The 20,184-nt window shown below is 38.0% G+C and overlaps 1 protein-coding gene and 1 long non-coding RNA gene across 4 annotated transcripts; both read left to right on the top strand.

Moving 5' to 3' along the window:
* Nucleotides 1-5,075: 5,075 nt before the first annotated feature.
* Nucleotides 5,076-10,586, top strand: LOC311296077. The gene is made up of 5 exons (XR_014628483.1): nucleotides 5,076-5,187; nucleotides 9,233-9,419; nucleotides 9,525-9,639; nucleotides 10,146-10,285; nucleotides 10,522-10,586. It is a non-coding gene; the product is annotated as an uncharacterized lncRNA (long non-coding RNA).
* A 793-nt stretch (nucleotides 10,587-11,379) lies between these two features.
* Nucleotides 11,380-15,661, top strand: LOC311294579 (uncharacterized protein). 3 transcript variants are annotated; one of them, XM_084415529.1, is made up of 6 exons: nucleotides 11,380-11,484; nucleotides 11,575-11,718; nucleotides 11,823-12,040; nucleotides 12,489-12,648; nucleotides 13,734-13,873; nucleotides 15,523-15,661. In XM_084415529.1, the coding sequence occupies exons 1-6, from the start codon at nucleotides 11,406-11,408 to the stop codon at nucleotides 15,538-15,540; spliced, it is 759 nt and encodes a 252-aa protein (XP_084271655.1). In that variant the 5' UTR covers nucleotides 11,380-11,405; the 3' UTR covers nucleotides 15,541-15,661. The 3 variants fall into 3 exon arrangements, with proteins under 3 accessions (XP_084271655.1, XP_084271656.1, XP_084271657.1); XM_084415530.1 differs by lacking the exons at nucleotides 13,734-13,873; nucleotides 15,523-15,661 and adding an exon at nucleotides 12,724-12,947; XM_084415531.1 differs by lacking the exons at nucleotides 13,734-13,873; nucleotides 15,523-15,661 and adding an exon at nucleotides 12,713-12,947.
* Nucleotides 15,662-20,184: the final 4,523 nt, after the last annotated feature.

Here is a 20,184-nt window from a genome sequence, read left to right as displayed (position 1 = left end):
TAGACATAACAAATGATCACATCTAACAAGTAAAACTGATAGGCGAGTAACCTTCATTACTATAAATTTATCATAACTGGGACGATGAACAGAGTATATCCAGACACTCCCTGCAATACACAGAGAAAACATTTTTAGTTGAGCTTTATATTTCTTTGATATCTGTGAAGTTTTACCAGCAATGGCAATTTTCTATTGTAACCCAATAGCTTCCTGTTTAACAAATAACATTTAATTTTGTAACAGAATAATATATATTTTTTTACAAATGTAATTTTACTCAACATTTGTGCAGTTTTTGGAGGATTTATGATATATTTTAAATTTCTATAATTAAATATTTACTTAAATAGGCTTTTTACTAAAAAACAGCATTTTATGTAAAATTCACTTTATAAAAGACCCATATTTCTAACTTTCATTCATGGGGATAACATGGATAATTTTACATGGCTTGGTGTAAAATTTTTGCCCATATTTTGTAAAATGTAGTTTTAAAAGTAAAAAATTATTATTTTAGCCACTAGATGGCTAATAGAGCTCCATTAGATGCTATTTGCAATTTGACTAACTGAAAGATATCTTTTCACAAGTTTTACCAGTTGGATTCATATATAAATATTATAAAATCACAATTCTAGCAATAAAAATGACTTTTTTGTTTAGCATTGTTTAGCAAAGTTTAGCATTTTTTGTACTGCATTTTTTTTTTCAATAATGTTACATTATGATTAGAATCAAACCTGAAAAAGATAAAAGTTGAATTTTTAGAGTTTATCATTTATTTCAATCTTATTATTTTTTTCATATAATTGTACAAATGTGATCTACACTTCAGTTACTAACTAGCCTGGATGCCAGCCGAACTTAGCCCCGCCCACAAGTTTTTTAGGTCGGGAAGTTGGTCTGGACTCGATCCGTTGAGGTACGGTGACGCATTGCTGCCACATACATATTATTTTTTTCCCCCAATTATGTCGTAATAACGAGATCTTATGTCGTTTTAACGACATCTTTTCTCGTAATAACGAGATCTTATGTCGTTAAAACGACATCTTTTTCTCGTAATAACGAGATCTTATGTCGTTAAAACGACATCTTTTTCTCGTAATAACGAGATGTTATGTCGTTAAAACGACATCTTTTTTTGCCCTTATAAGGACATGTGTAGTCATGTAAAAAATATGCCTTTATCCACATAAAATTGACAGCCTATCGCGCCTTTATCACATGTTCAAAAAGCTTAAGCAAATAGTTGCAGCCCCCAATCATGCTAAATTAATCAATGAGGCCCTTTTTTGAAAATATATTTTATATAGGCTTTTTTATATTTTATATATGTTTTTTTAATATGATATATTATATAGCCCTAATAAGATTTATTTTTATCTTTATCTTCATTACATAGAGATATAATTAAACAAAAAGTAGTCAAAACACATACAGAACATAGCCTAAGTTGTTTATTTTTTTACAAGTGTTCTTATTTTGTTTAATTAACGAAATGTCAATCTTCGTCTTTATAACAGAAGATACAATACAAAAATCTTCAAGATGTATAATGGATTGTCACCTTATAAACAGTCCTTTTTTAATGGAATAATACACCCTCAGGCCTATAATAAAGAAAAAGCTTCAGTGATAAAGAATATGTTGTCCTTCCATAGAAACCCTTTATTATAAAGAAAATAGGTGGCTCTTAACGTGTCTTTCTATGGGAGGATGGCATTGCGGTGCACAGCAAATATTCAATGCATTCAATGCAAATATTCAATGGTAGGCCTATTCAATGCAAAGCAAAAATGAAAAATACAAGTAGCCAATAAAATAAACAAATTATTGTGGCATTAATCAGCCCATAAACAATATTTATTTTAAAGCCTAAACGAATTTGTTTAAAGAAAAACACCAGCGTTGGGCGTTTATCTGTATAGGCTTAGTGTTTCAGCCGCCCTTTTCAAACTGGCGCAATATCCGTCTGGCATGGCCGCTCGCTCTAACGTTAAGCTAGATAAATGTTTGCTATTATGAAGCGCATAATAGTGTTTGTGCGGAGTGTGGAGCGCGCAATATGACATGGATGGAGGCGCCGGTGCCATCACTTGCATTTTCCCATCAACAGTGGAAACAACTTAAAATAGGCTACTCCATCATTTCTGGTCATACAGAAAATAATAATACATCAGTCACAACTACTTTTATTTGTGTAAACTCAAAACAACAAGAAAACGGTGTGCTTTTGTAAAATAAAAGAAAACGAACAGGGCGCGCTTTCATGATCTCTGTGAATTGGAGCGCGCCTCAAAAATGAACTGGAAAACAGTAGACAAGCCTCACAGACATGAGAAATATAACTATAAAGTTTATACAAAAAAATGTCTACCAACGAAAAAAAATCCAATCGAAAGCATATACGGTATACCATCTGATTAATCCTGTCCGTAAAGGCTCATACATTACAGCGGAGATGTATGGAGATATGTATGCAGGCAGCCTACACTGATTTAGAAAAGACTAGTTCATTAATAAACAATTAAAATGCTTCGTTTTTTTTTTTTTCAGATACATTTATCATTAGCATACTTTTGCCGGCGCTTTGCGGCAAGTTTTATGCATGCGCTTGAGCGCGGAATATAGCGTACATGCACCCAGCATTGAATATAAACGTGCGATTAGTCCTAATTGCTTAAATGAATGACTAGTCGAGAAAAATCCTTTAGTCTATGGCAACTCTAATCAATAGCCTACATTTATATCTGACATTATTTCATTAGTAATTAGTATCCAGCTCTTCACATTTAATTAGTTGAGTTAGCATAATTAATGAACTAATAAAATAATAAAATAAAATTTAAATTAAGATACTAACCATATATTTATATATATCATTGCTTATTCCACTACACAAAGGACTGTTTATAAGGTGACATCCGTTATACATGTGAAGATTGTAGGCTGTATCTAGAAGATTTTTGTATTGTATTGTATCTTCTGTTATAAAGACGAAGATTGACATTTCGTTAATTAAACAAAATAAGAACACAATGTTGTAAAATTTTCTGTTAGATGTGTTTTGACTACTTTTTGGTTAATTATATCTCTAGGTAATGAATGAAGATATAGCATATTAACAAAAATAAATCTTATATATAATATATTATATATATAAAAAAACTTATAGGCCTATTTAAAATATATTTTCAAAAAAGGGCCTTAGTGATTAATTTAGCATGATTGGGGGCTATTTGCTTAAGCTTTTTGAACGTGTGATAAAGGCGTCAATTTTTATGTGGATAAATGCATATTTTGTACATGACTACACATGTCCTTATAAGGGCAAAAAAAGATGTCGTTTTAACGACATAACATCTCGTTATTACGAGAAAAAGATGTCGTTTTAACGACATAAGATCTCGTTATTACGAGAAAAAGATGTCGTTTTAACGACATAAGATCTCGTTATTACGAGAAAAGATGTCGTTAAAACGACATAAGATCTCGTTATTACGAGAAAAGATGTCGTTAAAACGACATAAGATCTCGTTATTACGACATAATTGAGGGAAAAAAATAATATGTATGTGGCAGCAATGCGTCACCGTATTGAGGAGCTATTTTGCCCGAACAAAAATTGTTTGGACCAATCAAATTGTCAGGGCGGGCTTTATACGATGATGGACAGATGAGCAACGTAGCCTAATCATCTACGTCACCAACGAGCGCTTGGGTTGAATTCGTTAACAACAAAGATGACAGGCGCTGGAGAATTGAGATTTCACGAGTTCACACTTACAAATAAGTCAGATAGAATAAATACATATTTGACGTGCTGTCCGAGGAGAGGCTCCGGGCTCGGTATTCGGCCCCAACCCGATCACGGTCGAAGACTGCTGTTAGTAGTGAAATAGGTGCTCGGAAAATTCTTTCTGCATCTAGAATGAATAAAGCTGTTGTGTTTTTGAAAGAAGAATATGGTTAATCATTTAGTAGAAGTTGGCTTATCTGTTGGTGATGTTTTTCTACCTGTTTTACCGCTGTCGAGCCCTTCTAAAAAGGTAACTCTTTCCAATGTGCCGCCTTTTATTTCTAATGATTCACTTGAGCGTTTACTTGGCCGCTATGGCAAAATATTGATGCCGATTACAATGACCCCCCTTGGTGTTAAAAATCCAAATTTGAAACGCGATGTCTTTCAGACGACAAACTTTTATGATTTTGAATGCCGAATTTCAAAATTTAGACGTTTCCGTGAAATTGACATTTGTCAGGTAGGCCTAAAGGTTATACAATTTTTATTAGCACGGATTCAATGAAATGTTTTTCTTGTGGGATTTTTGGTCATGCAAGACAAAAATGTCCATCTAATAAGGTGACTGAACAAAATGAGACCAAACCTAATATGCTTCTGGAGCAAGTGGCTTCTGCTTCGGAGAATGTTAGGTAACAAAACTGATCTGGCTGTATCGGAATCTTTGTCTAAAGACGAAGAAAATCCGAAAGAACACGCGGTTAACACTGCCGTGCAAAGGCAAAAGACCGTAACTTCGTTTTTGGTTGAAAATGAGTTATTTATATTTTTGGCACATTCAAGACCTTCTTTATCATGTGGATAAGTATCTTGAATCAATTCCGTTTTTTTTCCGAGAAAATAATGATTTGTCTTAACAGTAACTTCCAAAAGCCCATGAGAAACCAAGGCAGAACACCGTAACATCAGTTACCGCTCTTTGGCTTTGTTTTGGAACGCTCAAATTACGAGTTACGGTGCTCTGCCTTTGTTTAGCCCCGCGTCAATATGAAGTTACGGTGCCGGTGTTTAATCAAATAATGCTACCTACCAGATTGTACGGTTATCTGCCTTTGTTTTAATGTCCATTAAAATTAAAATTACGGTGTAGCCTGTGTACTTTGTACAGCTGCCATCAGTCGCACTAACTTCTGCCCAGACAGCAGACGACTCCGAGCCGGATCCGTCTCTAAACCGGCAAATCCGCGTTACAGTCACGTCCGTTTCACTGCTGTAATACGGATCCAGCCCGGGCCCTAGTTTTAGTGCGCGGCAACAACCGTCGCGAAACAGATTCGGGCCACATCCGTGATACGAGCGCGCGATTTTTCTTTCTGCAGCAGAGCGAAGGAGGCAGCCAGATCGGTAACTCGGTATCCTACCTCCAAAACTTCACCAAGGTAAGTTCCATAGTGTGCTCAAACTGCTATTAATGAATTAATTTCTTGATTATGTTGTGTATTCGTTAACTTAAAATGTTTTTTTTTGCTCCTTTGATCGGTTTTGAATAGTATTAACGTTAGCTGACTCTAATGTTATCAAAGGGAGAGCATGCTAATACGAAGATGGTCCAGAAGACTGTAATTAACGAATATATAATTGACGAATTTAACTGCTTCTATTTATTATTATGAACCATTATAAATGTCTATTTTTTTTAAATGTGCTGCGTGGTTATGTCAGTGATAGCTTGCGTTAACGTTATGTTATGTCAACCCTTAAGCTAACTTAGCTAAGGTCTCCCGCAGACCCTCATTTTAAAAGAGATTTTATATTAACGTTACCTGCCAAAAGTTTAAAAACGTTTTTGAAATAAGTATAGTCTGCTCTCCAAGACTGCATTTAATTACAACTGCAGTGACTGTGCAGTCCGTCATTTTTTTTTTTCGTAACATTTTTTTTGTGTTTTTGTGTTCAAAATGTAAAAAATTTGCATAATGAGCGAATACATCATGAATCCATTTTCCAAATCGTGTTTTTCTCTTTCCCTGAATATCTATGTTACACCTGTAATAAGTGTTTATATTGGGACTATTTTAGACTGGTTCGTGTCTCAGGACCTGCGTGTCTAGTCCATCATAGAGAGAAGTAGCTCCGGCTACAATGTTCTTCCACAAAATGCATGCAGTTCTTTTTATTAACCACTAGAGGACTGCAGCTTTAAAGGGTTATTTCACCCAAAAATGAAAGTTCTGTCAGTAATTACTCACCCTCATGTTGTTCCAACCGCGTAAGACCTTTGCTCATCTTCGGAACACAAATTAAGATATTTTTGATGAAATCTGAGTGCTGGGTCACTTCCACAGGCTGCTAGGTGGCCCAAACTTGCTGGCCCAGGAAAGTTATTGAAGAGATCGTTAATATAGTCCAAGTGACTACAGTGGCTCAATCTTATATATATATATATATATATATATATATATATATATATACACATACACATATCTACATAGATACAGACACATTGTGTATCTCCCCATCCAGAATGTATACTACATGTTTTAAAGACAATAACAGTTTAATTACTTTTCTGTTTGCCACAATTACTCTTTTTAGAAACAATGAAAAGAAGGGAACCACCTTTAACAAGCTCTGGAGTCAGACGGAGGGCTCGTATTTCCCTTGAGAAACGACTTCATGACATTGCAGAAGACTGTCTATTAGAATCAGAACCAACTCAAACTCACACAGATTCCATCACAAATGATACACAAAGCAGTAATGACTCTAGACTCCCTCACACAGATGACCATTTAAATTCTGTTTGCACAGATGACATTGGAGAAGTGACAGAGAGACAACATGTTTCAGAGCCTGACTCTGAATCAGAATCTGAGTTTGCAGATGAGCCAGTCAGCCTTGTTGAAAGTTTAGCCAATTGGTCTGTACAGTTTGGTGTTTCTTTAGTAGCCCTCACAGCCCTTCTTAGTTTGTTGAGATTGTACCACCCAGAACTGCCCAAGGATGCTCGAACCATCCTTAAAACAAAAACTGAATACAAAATCCAGCAGAAATGTGGTGGTTTGTATTACTATAGAGGAATCCTGACAGCTATGCATAACACCATAAGCCAACTAATTGGAAAGATTGCAGATGGCTTTACTTTTAGATTGCAGATAAATATTGATGGCTTGCCCTTATTTAAGAGCTCTAATTTACAGTTATGGCCCATTTTAGGACTTTTCTTGGGTTTCAAACTGAAAGAACCAGTTGTCATTGGGCTTTTTAGTGGTACAAAAAAACCAAATGCCCCTGATGAATTTTTGAGAGACTTTACCGATGAGTTAAAGCAGCTGCATGAAGGCTTCTTTTTTAGAGGAAAAAAGGTTTTCATTGAACTGGATTCTGTTATATGTGATACCCCTGCTAGATCTTTTGTAAAAAACACAAAAGCTCACAATGGATACCATGGTTGTGATAAGTGTCGCCAGCCAGGTGTTTATGTTAACAACAGAATGACATACCCCAGAAATGACTTTGTGTTACGGACTGATTTATCATTTTCAGACAGAGTTGACGAGGAGCATCATCATCATGGACCACATGGATTTTCTGGTCTAGATGTGGGCATGGTGACTAGATTCCCTTTAGATTACATGCATCTTGTGTGTTTAGGTGTCACACGGAGATTGTTAAATATTTGGCTCAGGGGTCCTTTGAAGTTTCGCTTGTCCTCCAGTCTTGTTGATCAGATTTCTCAAAGTCTAATTCAGATGCGTGCATACATACCAGTTGAGTTTGCAAGGAAGCCGAGGTCTCTGAGAGAGCTAGACCGTTGGAAAGCTACTGAACTAAGACAATTTCTGTTGTATACTGGCTCTGTTGCTCTGGCACCATATTTAGATTGTGATGTATATAATAACTTTATGTTATTGTATACTGGTATTTGCATCCTTGTCAGTCCTCAGCTGTGTTCTTTGTTTAACAATTATGCAAACACGCTACTTACAACATTTGTAAATCATTTTGGGGAGCTTTATGGAAAAGATGCCTTAGTGTATAATGTGCATGGCTTGGTCCATCTGTCAGCTGATGCCCAACTGCATGGTTCTTTAGACTCTATCTCAGCTTTTCCATATGAAAATTACCTCCATAAACTGAAAAGGTTTGTGAGAAAGCCAGAATTTCCTCTTGCACAGGTAATAAGAAGGTTATCAGAGGTTGAAGACATCAAGACTGTCGAGCTGCCCTGTAAAGGTTTAAGAATGCAACATTATGTTGGACCTGTTCCTGACGGCCTTCAAGCTACAGCACAGTACAGGCAGCTGCAGACTGAACAGTGGTCAATGAAAGTTTCCACCGGCGATAATGTTTTTGCTGTAGACAAAGACATTTGTGTTATCTATAACATTGTTCAGTCTGTCGATGGCATATATATAGTGTTTAAAGTTTTAACACAGATGGAAAATTTCTACAACTATCGAATGAGCTCGGATTTTCTCAGAGTATTTATTGTTTCTCAGCCTACAGGACCGTTTAGGGTAGCCAAAATATCCCAGATCTCTCACAAGTGTGTGCTCCTTCCTTACAAAGATAAATTTGTTGTCATGCCCTTCTTGCACAGCCAAAGTTATAGTGCACAGATGGATTAGTTCTAGGACATAGCAACATTGTGACGGCCCAGATCCGGCCCACATCTGGCACATATGGAATGATGATGTTAACAGGCATATTAAGGCTGAGATGAGAACAGATTTTGTGGCTCAGATAAAGTCCAGGTCTGGTTTATTTATTTTCTCTTGGCTGACATGTGGCATTGCTATGGCCTGCTTGTCATCCAGATCTGGCAAACAGGAGTGGACCACCCAAGGGTCGTCATTCAACACCACATGTGGACTAGATCATCATTCCTTGTGGGCCGGATCTGGGCAGTCACAATGTTGCTATGTGGGTAGGTGGGGCTGTAAAAGGTGAGGGTTAAAGAGCAGAGTAGTAGGAGACAAAACAAAATTTATGCTGACTAAAGACTGACTTAACACTCAGAATTGACGAAAAGCTGACGAAGAGCTGCTGTACTCCACAAAGGTTTTCTGGAAACTTTTGGATTTTGACAATGTAGGGTTTTTGGATGATTCCTAAAGGCAACAGTTTTGAGATTTGGTGAGTGTGATATTCGTGCTTTTTTTTTTCTATATTAGATTTTTTTGGTGCATACTACTGTGGATGAGAAGAGTTTTACCTTGTGATGCATATTAGATCTAGCAGACCAATCACAGCGCTTGCGTCCGCGTAGAGTTGACACGTTGTTACATTTTTGGAGAGGTGCATGTCAGGGTATGCGCGCTACACACAGCCTACGACGTAGCTACGGCGTGAGTTCGACGCTAACTGTTAATCTAGTAATATGGATTCATAAAAAAATGCTAATATATTTATTGAAGGAAATTGTCAAAAGAAGTGTTGTCTTATGGACAATCTCTTCAAATATGTAATTTCTTTTTTTAGATGTTTCTTCTCATCGAATTTATGGAAACAAAGACAGTCAACATCATATCTGAGTCATGGTTCAAGGATGGTGTCACTTGGTGGCCAAATTATAGAAGTGACGAACGTGTAAATAGAGCCATCCAAAAATGTGAAGAGCCAGGAGCAGACTGGAAAAAGTTTGATGTCCGAGTCCTTTCCAGATCTGGTAAGGATCTGCTTTAGAAACAAAATTATGTTATGAAATACACCAACTTTGTAAACCAACTTAACAGATTTTTTTTTTTTTTTTTTTTTTGTTAATCCTGATCAGGTGATTACCTTAAAGCAAGAGACAAACTGAGGGCCTCACTAACCTGTAATACCTCAGAGTTACAAACAGATGAAGAAGAGGAAGAAGTCATTAGGAAAAGAAAAATTAAGCCAAGGTTTCATATTCCGAGACTGACACATGCATAATTTAGAAATATATTTGTTAATAATAGAGTAGTGTTGTTATAAGTACAGACTTTTGATACCAAGTCAATATTGAAATTTTAAAGAATCTGATCAACAACCCTCAAAATGCTAGGGAAAGACTGTTATCGTCACATTTTTTTATTTTCAGTACCGACTTGGTACCAAAGTCGGAACTTGTTTTGACAACAGTACTATAGAGCTCACATATTAGGTTGTGCAAACATATTTTTTGCTATGGTGTAATTAGCTTTAATTATCAAAGAAAGCAATGTATTCTTTGTAGAGTGAATATTGTTTCTTACAGTACTACAGAGCTCAGGTGAAACAAAGATTCGTAGTACAGACTTAGTAGGCTAATTTAATATTTAGTGTGCCTAGTTGAGTATACACAGTTATTAAAGTTTTCAATAAATTTGTTGATGTTTGTAACCATGCCCAAAATAATCAATATGGTCTGTTGTAATTTGTTTGTTAGGCAAATCTTTGGTGATACCGATTCCGACAGTGAGCCAGAGGCTGCAAAGAGGAGATACCACAATCTTTCAACTTGTCTACTGCCACTTATTCCTCCACCTACTCCTGACATACCATCAAGTGAATCTTCTTCTTCCACTGGTATATTCCTGTATTTCCGTTGAATCATTTTGTAACCAATGTTTCTGTTAATATCTAGCTGTTTAGTTGTCACATTAAAGGTGCCCTTGCATGGATTATTTTATTATTTTAGAATGTTCCTGGGGTGCCCTTATAATGTTAGTAGGTTTTTTAGATCAAAATTTGTTATAATTTAGAAATAAAAGGCATTATTCCTAGCCTGATTTTAGCCTCTGATTTAAACACTCTGTTTGAAGGGGCGTGTCTGCTGTGAGACTTCAGTGTAAACGCCCACTGCTGTGATTGGCTGCTGTGAGACTTCAGTGTAAACGCCCACTGCTGTGATTGGCTGCTGTGAGACTTCAGTGTAAACGCCCACTGCTGTGATTGACTGCTGTGAGACTTCAGTGTAAACGCCCACTGCTGTGATTGGCTGCTGTGAGACTTCAGTGTAAACGCCCACTGCTGTGATTAGGCTTGTTCGACTTGAACCGGTGCTGCACAGACCGATCGGTGAATGACATCAAAGTACCGCGAGAGCGAATAGAAAGTAGATGGCTCCTATATGCTTTTGAATTGCTCTCGCGGTACTTTGATGTCATAAACCGATCGGTCTGTGCAGCGCCGGTTCAAGTCGAACAAGCCTATAGACTGCTGTGAGACTTCAGTGTAAACGCCCACTGCTGTGATTGGCTGCTGTGAGACTTCAGTGTAAACGCCCACTGCTGTGATTGGCTGCTGTGAGACTTCAGTGTAAACGCCCACTGCTGTGATTGGCTGCTGTGAGACTTCAGTGTAAACGCCCACTGCTGTGATTGGCTGCTGTGAGACTTCAGTGTAAACGCCCACTGCTGTGATTGGCTGCTGTGAGACTTCAGTGTAAGCCTGTTGATCACGTGAATGAAGATCTTATCATTGCAACGCAGTTTCTGCACTCTCACTAATGATTTCACCAACGCGAACATGAGGTAAGTACAGTAAGAGCTTCGTTGTGCAGTGTAACAGCGTCATTGATTTCAACAGGTTTTAGGTGTTCATACTTGAAGGATTTATTAGTATGATACTGAATACTTAAAAAAACTAATTACTGTCATTTCCATGTTTCACAGCAGCAGCACCACCACCCTTTAATACAGCTGCAATGCCTTCCAGTCCTCTGCGCCACTGCTCTGTTGGATATGACCCAGATCTGATGCATCCTGAAGATGGATATTATACAGGTAAACTTTTTTTGCTTGCAAGCTTTGCTCATCAAAATGATAACTTATGGGCAAAAACAATGAGTTAATCTTGCCTCTCCCTGGTCTCAGTGCCTCCAGTTGCTATGCCTACCTCTCAACTGCCATCACGCTCTATGGGCCACATCTCTGCCACGCCTCAAACGTCAAACGAGCATTCCTTCAGGCCCACGTTTAGACTGGGGAAGACGGGCACTGGACCTATTCCTTGCTCTGGTAAAATCCTTTAAATTTAAAACATTCTGTGAGTATGATTTTTCCAATTATATAGATTAAGAAAACTTTTGGTCTTTAAATGCTTCCTTAACTCTTTTTTGTAGCTGCTCAGCTGCACATTCTAACATTGTTAGAAAATGTTAAGGAACAGCAAACGCAGCTTGCCTTTGCTGTCAATAATCTTGCTGCACGACTGGGGACAGAAACTCCTGTGGCTGAAATGCCTCACGGTATTAGTGTTCCACTGGCCACTATGCCTGAAGTTGAGCAGTTGGAGGAGTGGCTGAAAGATTCAAAAAACGCACGGGCTAAACAAAACATGGTGTGTTTATTTTTATTATCTAAAGCAGGGGTGTCAAACTCAGTTCCTGGAGGGCCACAGCCCTGCAGAGTTTAGCTTCAACCCTAATTAAACACACCTGATCAGCTAATCAAGTCCTTCAGGCTTATTTTAACTGCAGGTGTGTGTGTGTGTTGAAGCAGGGTTGGAACAAAACTCTGTAGGGCTGTGGCCCTCCAGGAACTGAGTTTGACACCTGTGATCTAAAGTGTCACGATTTGGTGTTTAATTTTGTTTCAATAAACTGCATTTGGGTTCTAAGTGCTTGCCTCCAGTGGACCCTAATTACATAAAGCTACTTCACGATTGCTGTGCAAATTTACTCTGTGCCTATAATAGTATTCACTGCTCTCATCTATATTTTCAGATCATTAATCAAAACAGAAAATAGAATTACACAGTTTTATATCATGTATTTTTGTCTTTTCAGATATCTGCTCTGGGTGCTGTGGGAGGACAAAACGTCAAAAACATCACATGGAACATACTGCACAGGCTGTTCTCAGACTCCGTAGCTAAACAAATAAACTGGAAAGGAGTCAATGGGAAGAAGTCTTTTAAAGAAATGCACACAAGAAGTTTGTTGATCAGTAAGTATGATATAATACCTTTAAGTAATAATAATAATAATAATAATTCATTACATTTATATAGCACTTTTCTAGGCACTCAAAGCGCTCTACATAGAATGGGGAATCTCCTCAAACACCATCAATGTGCAGCATCCACTTGGATGTGACGGCAGCCATATTGCGCCAGAACGCCCACCACACACCAGCTTACTGGTGGAGAGGAGACAGTGATGAAGCCAATCAGTATATGAGGATGATTAGGAGGTCATGTTGGACAAAGACCAAGGGGCAGATTTGGGATTTTTAATGACCACAGAGAGTCAAGACCTCGATTTAACGTCTCATCTGAAGGACGGTGCTCTTTGACAGTATAGTGTCCCAGTCACTATACTGGGGCGTTAGGACCCACACAGACCACAGGGTGAGCACCCCCTGCTGGCCTCACTAACACCACTTCCAGCAGCAACCTGGTTGTCTCAGGAGGTCTCCCATCCAGGTACTAACCAGACTCAGCTCTGCTTAGCTTCAGTGGGCAACCAGTCTCGGGCTACAGGGTGATATGGCTGTAGTAAACCATCTCCACAAATAATATTTATGGCTAAGATATAACTATTTCTTAAATTTATTTATTACTTTAATTTCTTACTTTAGTAATTCAGTCCCATCAAACTACTTTTGTGATATCTGATTCTGATCAATTTAAGGGGATAGTTCACCCAATTTTTTTAAACTCACTCTCAGTCCATTCAAGATGTAGGTGTCTTTTTTGTTCTTCTTCAGCTGACCAGTAAAGATGTTTAGCTGAAACCATAGTCCTCTGTGATTCTTATAATGGAAGTCAATGCTATCATCACTTTGAGAGTCATAAAAACATACTGTAGGCCTATACCAGCAAAACAGTAAAACCTCAATGTATTGTCAGGTGCCACAGGTATTGAGTTTATTTTGCAGGTGTATGTTTCCCTTTAAATTAATATTTAAATCATTGAAATACCTGTTTATCCCTTAAATGATCTACATTACTGAAGAACTATCAATTTGGAGCTTATTACTCTGGGGAAGTTGGAGATGTTTATTGCACTTTTTTGTTTTGTTCTCAACAGGAGCTGTAAGGAGTAACCAGTCCTCTACCGCTGCAGCAGACACTGATATTGATTCTTATGCCATCCGTTGGTTCAATCTTGCCTCTGACCGTGGCGGCGGCCGGAAAGACCGTGCAAGAGCCAAAGAGGCATTAACTGAGGTAAATTTAAGATAGAAGCAGCCAGGGGGGTGGGGGGTGGGGGGGGGGGGGGTTCACATTTTACAAGCCATCAGGGTGGTTCCCCAAGAACTAATGGAAAGATTTCTCAGTCTAATTCAGATGCGTGCAGAACGTTAATCTATAATCCCTTAGGAACGTTTTCCTGGTTGCATTTGCATGAGAAATCTGACTGCTGAGGGGCTCAACATGTCTCTGATTGGCCATTGTGTCCACGGCTCAAAATATATAATGTCTGTGATTGGCTACAATGATCAACGTTTCAAAAACATGTCTTCATCCAGGACTTACACAGCGTTTCAAATCTGGCGTCTATCAGCGGATCCATCTATCGGTGATAAGCGGTCGGTGAAAACAACATGTTTTTGAAACATTGATCATTGTAGCCAATCACAGCCATTATATACTGTATGTTGAGCACATGGTACCAATGGCCAATCAGAGACATGTTGAGCCCCTCAGGAGTCCGATTTCTCATTTAATGGTAATTACATCTACTGTTTTCGTTAAAGTCCCTGAAAAGGCAATTCTATAAAAAAATTCTAAACACATCATAAATGCTAGAAATGCATTGCTAAAACATATTACAAAGACTGAGAGCTGTGAAGTACTGAATTGTGGAGTTAGACCGTTAAACAGTTTTTCACCATTGCTGTGATCTGGATTTTTTGGGCGGGGCTAAAACGGGGGCTCGATGACGCACCGGAGCCCCTGAGCTCCTGGACACGCCCCTACTTGATGACGCACTAGAGTCCCTGAGCCTATCGCAGCTCAGTCGCGAGTTACTATCAGCCTACAGTTTACTAGCTACTATGCCCACGGCTCTGGCTATGCCTTCGTCACATAAATGCATATAACCTGAATGCGATCACTTCCAAAACAGATCGGTGTCCTTATTTAAATTTCCAAAAAATTATCATATCAAGAAGAGGTGGATTAATCTTGTGAAGAGCTAACGTTACCTTGATGGAGAGCTGATGATCACCACCAACACCCGCCTCTGTAGAGATCAGGAGTTAGTCAACGTAGTTAGCAACGATGGTTTTGGGAAACGCACCCCAGTTTATAAACTTTCGTCGGAGACAACAGGAGACAACAGGAATTCAATGATAATCCATTGTTACTGGTGGTGAATGGGGCCGAACCGTCTATCTCCCGCCTCGGCCTTCATCCTCCCTTCGCGCCGACAACTGGTGCCATCATTGGCAGCGCGTGCCCGCGAGACTGCGCGAGTAATTTTTCCCGCGAGTGGGCGTGGTTTCAGCGCAGCCAGCGGACACGCCCCCAGCGTTTGAGAGCTGAGAATACGGCTCATTCTTTCGAGATTTTGATAGCTTATTTTATTTACTTGGCGGCTTTTTTAATCATTCAAATTGGGCTGGGTGGCTAATAACACATATTTTTGTGGTATGACAAACTTATACTTAATTTTGACTTTACAGGGACTTTAAAGACTAGTTTACAAATAAAAAAACAGCAGTGTCATAATATTATATTATTAGCCCAAATACAGACAATACAACTCAACTTAAAATAGGTCCATTTATAGTCAATCAATAGTCTGTCTCTGAACTCTGCTTCAATAGATCTCAACAAAACTAATGGCTTTTTTCTTTGTCTTTTGTTTGCAGATGCCTCATGGGAATTAAACGGCAGTTCTGAAGGGGTTTGTAGTTCCATGGCTTTCCTACCCGTTCTGTTTGGTTCTTGTTGTATGATGAACATTTTTGCATTTTGTTTATTCAAATAAATGGAAGATGGATCAAAATAAAAGCCCTTGAATGTCAAATTTGTTTATTTCCGAATGCATGATTATTGTGAAATAGTGGGCAGCTGTGAATTAGTGCTAACACAGGTGGTATTTTAGTGTAAAGTGTAAATTTTCATGTAAACTTCTAAAGCCTACTTTCAACTTTTTGTTGCCTAAGCATTTTATGTTAAAACCTAACAGAAAACATATCAGTGGTATAAGACTATAAGATATTAGATCATGTGAGAAGATTCTTGAAATTCTAGATATGTATACCTCTTATACTTTTTAGAGAGAGAGCGAGTGTGTGTGTACAGTCTACAAAATGAGCTGGCCCTTGAATATTCTAATTTACTCTGTCCAAATTTTTTTGAATGCATGATTATTGTAAAGTTGTGGCTATGAGTTAGTGCTAACTAGTTTATCAAGTGATATTTTAGTGTACAAAAGTGTTCAATACATTAATTGTCTTTACATCTAAATCAGTACTTTCAAGCATTTCATGTTAAAATCTAACAGAAAAAATATCAGTGGCATAAGACCATAAGATATTATATAATGTATATAAGAAGATTCTTGAAAATTCTAGATATGTATATTACTAGAGTGTGTGTGTACGGTCTACAAAATGAGCTGGCCCTGATCCGGCCCTTATCCGGCGTGGATCTGGAACAGATTCAAAACAGAGCTGGACCAGATCTGGCCCACATCTGGGCCAAATCGCCATAAAGGAATCCGGAGCTGGCCCAGTTCTGGTCCGGATGAGGAAAAAACGGATCCGTGCCGGTATTGGCCCGTTGTGCCAAAAGACACCGGCCCGGGTCCGTTGCGCGGATCTGGCCCAGAACTTACGAAGTGTCTGGGCCAGATCTGGGCCAGATGATTTTTGCTATCTGGGTGATGTCCTCAGAGCGGTCAGAACATTTAGTATGGTCTGCTCCATCAACAAACGTGCGATATCGATCGCGAAGGATTATGCAGAGTTGACAGAAAAACGTTACACATTGCCGTATCAGATGAATACAACCAAGAATTAAAGCTCGCAAACTAGCTGGCAGAGTGCCAAAACTTCGCCTTCAGCCCCGCCCTAAATGCGGTCGAGTCAACGCTGGACTAATAGGAGGTATTTTGTCATGTCAAATGTATTAATAATGCCATCAGAATGCAACCAAAGCACAGGATAGCAATAAGTAGATGGCTATAAATAATTGTAAATCATACAAAATAAATGCCATGATCACTAGATTTTATACAGGTGTTACTATAATGATTTTGTTAATGGTGATCAGCAACTAAATATTGATAATGTGGAAGTTACTGCCTTTTGCCTTGGTATGACTTCTCACTTTTTGCTGACAATACAAAGGCAGAGTACAGTAACTTCAAAATAGTGGTCAAAAGTCAAGTTTGAGCTCAAGATTTCGCACAATTCTGACTTTATAACACGCAATTGCGACTTTATATCTCACAATTTTGACCATCTCGCAATGCTGACTTTATAACACGCAACTGCAACTTTATTTCAGGCAATTCTTCTGACTTTATAACACGCAATTGCGACTCAATATCACGCAATTCTGACCATCTCGCAATGCTGACTTTATAACACGCAATTGCAACTTTATTTCAGGCAATTCTGACTTTATAACACGCAATTGAGACTTTATTTAACGCAATTACTGATGTATTCCGAGATTTAAACTCGCAATTGTGAGATAAAAAGTCGCAATTATCGTTTAAAATGCTTTATTCTGTGGCGGAAACAAGCTTCCATACCTCCTGGCGACCTGGCCTCTTCTTCCTCCCATCCATCCTCCCTGACGCGTACCGTTACGGTAGGGCCTGCCCAGCTATCGGTAGGCGCCGGCGATGCCGCGGGTACGCGGCCGCGGTAGTCTAACGTTTTGGAAAGGACTGGCTGTGGACCCAACCAACTCTATATTAGGGGAGGGGAGAACTCCCTCACATGGTACAACCCATGCAGAGGCTGCGCGCTGCAGTGTCAGAAGGCGGGATGTGTAATGTTACTAACGTGACATTGAAATGTGAAACAAACAAAAAAAATCCTCGACCGGCCCAAAAGTGAAGCGGCCCACCGGGAATTCTCCCGATTCTCACGATTACCCAATCCGGGCCTGTGTTGGTCTGTCACTGAGTGACGAGGAACAGCTCACCGGGAGAGGTGAGTTTCTTTCAATCAGCGAAGACCAAGATTAGAGAAGTATTTCTCTGATTTGCAACTTTTTGTTGATTCTTGTGCAATGGCTACGAGAAAAGCTTCATTGGAGGAGCTTGATCAGCCAAAAGGATATTGACTCAAGAAACATGTAAGCGCTGTTAAAAAAAGACTGAAAATCTGTTCTAAGAAATACTCGAGCCATGTTTATTAACAGGGTGATATTTTGGGCTTTTTTTCTTTCCTTTCCTCATGACAACCTTAAAGGGATACACTGTAAAAAATGATTTTATGTCAAAGTAAATAAAACAGGAACAATCATGTATCTTTTGCTAAGAATCATTTTGTAAAAATGAAAACTTTAGTATATTAAGTAAATCCTAATTACATAGGCCTACTCATTTTTTACTTGTAAATATTAGACATCCAACAGACAAGTGAAATTGACTTCTGACTCTCTGGCATATTTACATGCATCAATTAAGTACTTGAAGCAAATTTTAAAAAATCAAGTAAAATTTAGTCCTTGAAGAAAGGAATCTGCGCATGCGCGGAGAGAAGAAAACACGCGATGATTGAGGTATTTCCAATCTCCACTCCAACGGCTCTCGACAGGTAAGCAACAGTAAAAAACTGCATTATATTACGGATTTATAATGATTTTTTGATTAATTCAACGATTGTCTTGTCATCACTTCATTCTATACATTTGAAAAGTTTAGTGTTCTTAAGTTTAGAGACGTGCAGAAAAAAGTTCACGGAGACGGAGAGGCAGAAAGCACCCTGTTTATTTTCTTTCTTTTACAAAAGCACAAGAAAAAGTAGACATTTAACAGTTTAGTTTTTCATATTTCTTAAGTCTGTAATATTTATAACCAAAAATGACGGAGTATTTTAAGTTTTGCTGCTATGTGGAGAAAAATCGAGCAAAACGCGCCGGCGGGTTTGCCGACTCGAGGGTTAATGACGAGGTAACGTTAGTGCTAGCTTTTGTAAGACGTTAGCCATATTTTTTTCTCAGTTTTAAACTTTACGTTTTACACGATTTATCAGTAATTACACCTAAAAACCATGAATATGTCACTTAAATCATTCTCGTTCCCTCATCGTGCACAATAGCCTTGATATCTGCATGCTGTGTGTCACATGTTAGGCTAGCATTAATGTGTGTAAATGACTATGAGTGTAAGGTCATGCAGGATGTTTTTAATGATTTGGTATAAATGAAATGAATAATGTGAATGCAAATTCAAACTTTTAATTTAAAAGTATTTGCTGTTTACTGATTATTGTTTTTTCTCTCTCTCTTTTCTTAATTTCAGGATATTTCTCAAATGCATTCAGCCCTTTGTGCCTCCGTTGCTGTAAACCGGTTGAGAGGGACAAAGAGAGAGACCGAACATACTGAATTGTTAATATTGTCATTATAGGTTTCTGTAGATGCTTATTTCTTAATAAATTACTCTTAACTGCACATTGTCACAGTATTATTTTGTCACATTATAAGAGTAACATTTAAATAATATTAAAATAATTACCAGCACTGCATAAAACAAGTAAAATGTATTTAAAATATCAAGTGGTTTTACTTAATTATATTAATTATATCAGATTTGTAAGTAAAAATTACTCAATATAATTTAACAGGCCAAGTTATATGTACTTATTCACTTTGTGAATTTTACTCGGCTTAGTTAAGTAGATTTACTTAATTTCCATCAATGTGAAATTTACTTGAAAAACATTCGTGCAAAAACTTGCCTTATAAAAATTGAGTAAATTCTACTTATTGTTTTTCTCAGTGTACTTCACTTTAAAATGTAAATTCTGTCATCATATGCACCCTCAAGTTGTTTAAAACCTGTATGAATTTATTTTTTCTGCTGCACAGAAAGATAGATATTTTGAAGAATGTCAGTAACCAAACAGTTAACTGGAACCATTGACTTCCATAGTACTTTTTTTTCCTACTATGGAAGTCAATGGGGTCCAGTTAACTGTTTGGTTAACTCGGCCGTTTCTATGTTGTAAAAGGCAATAGGGGAAGGTTCTTTAATAGCTCAATTTTGCCATCTTTTTTTTTATCGGATCATCACTATGTATCTATTAAAGTTTCTGTCTCTATTCCTAGATTCTCTAAATCACATTGGCACTTTAATAATAGATTATTGCAGGATTGCACCTTTATTCACTCTTTTCAATGAGTCAATGGTGGGATATCGGTAAAGCTCAAATTAAGACTTTTTGCCAACAGTACACTGCACACAGTACTAGAGCCCTTAAAGAAAAAATGAAGTCTCTTGAAAAAGATATTCTTTGGCAAAGCAGTGACTCTACCCACAATAATTCATCCTTTATTGACTCTTT

The sequence above is a fragment of the Rutilus rutilus genome, assembly GCF_951802725.1.
Source record: "Rutilus rutilus genome assembly, chromosome: 8".
Lineage (NCBI taxonomy): Eukaryota > Metazoa > Chordata > Actinopteri > Cypriniformes > Leuciscidae > Rutilus > Rutilus rutilus.
Note: the sequence above shows the minus strand (reverse complement) of the source record. Positions and strands in the feature narration are given on the sequence as shown.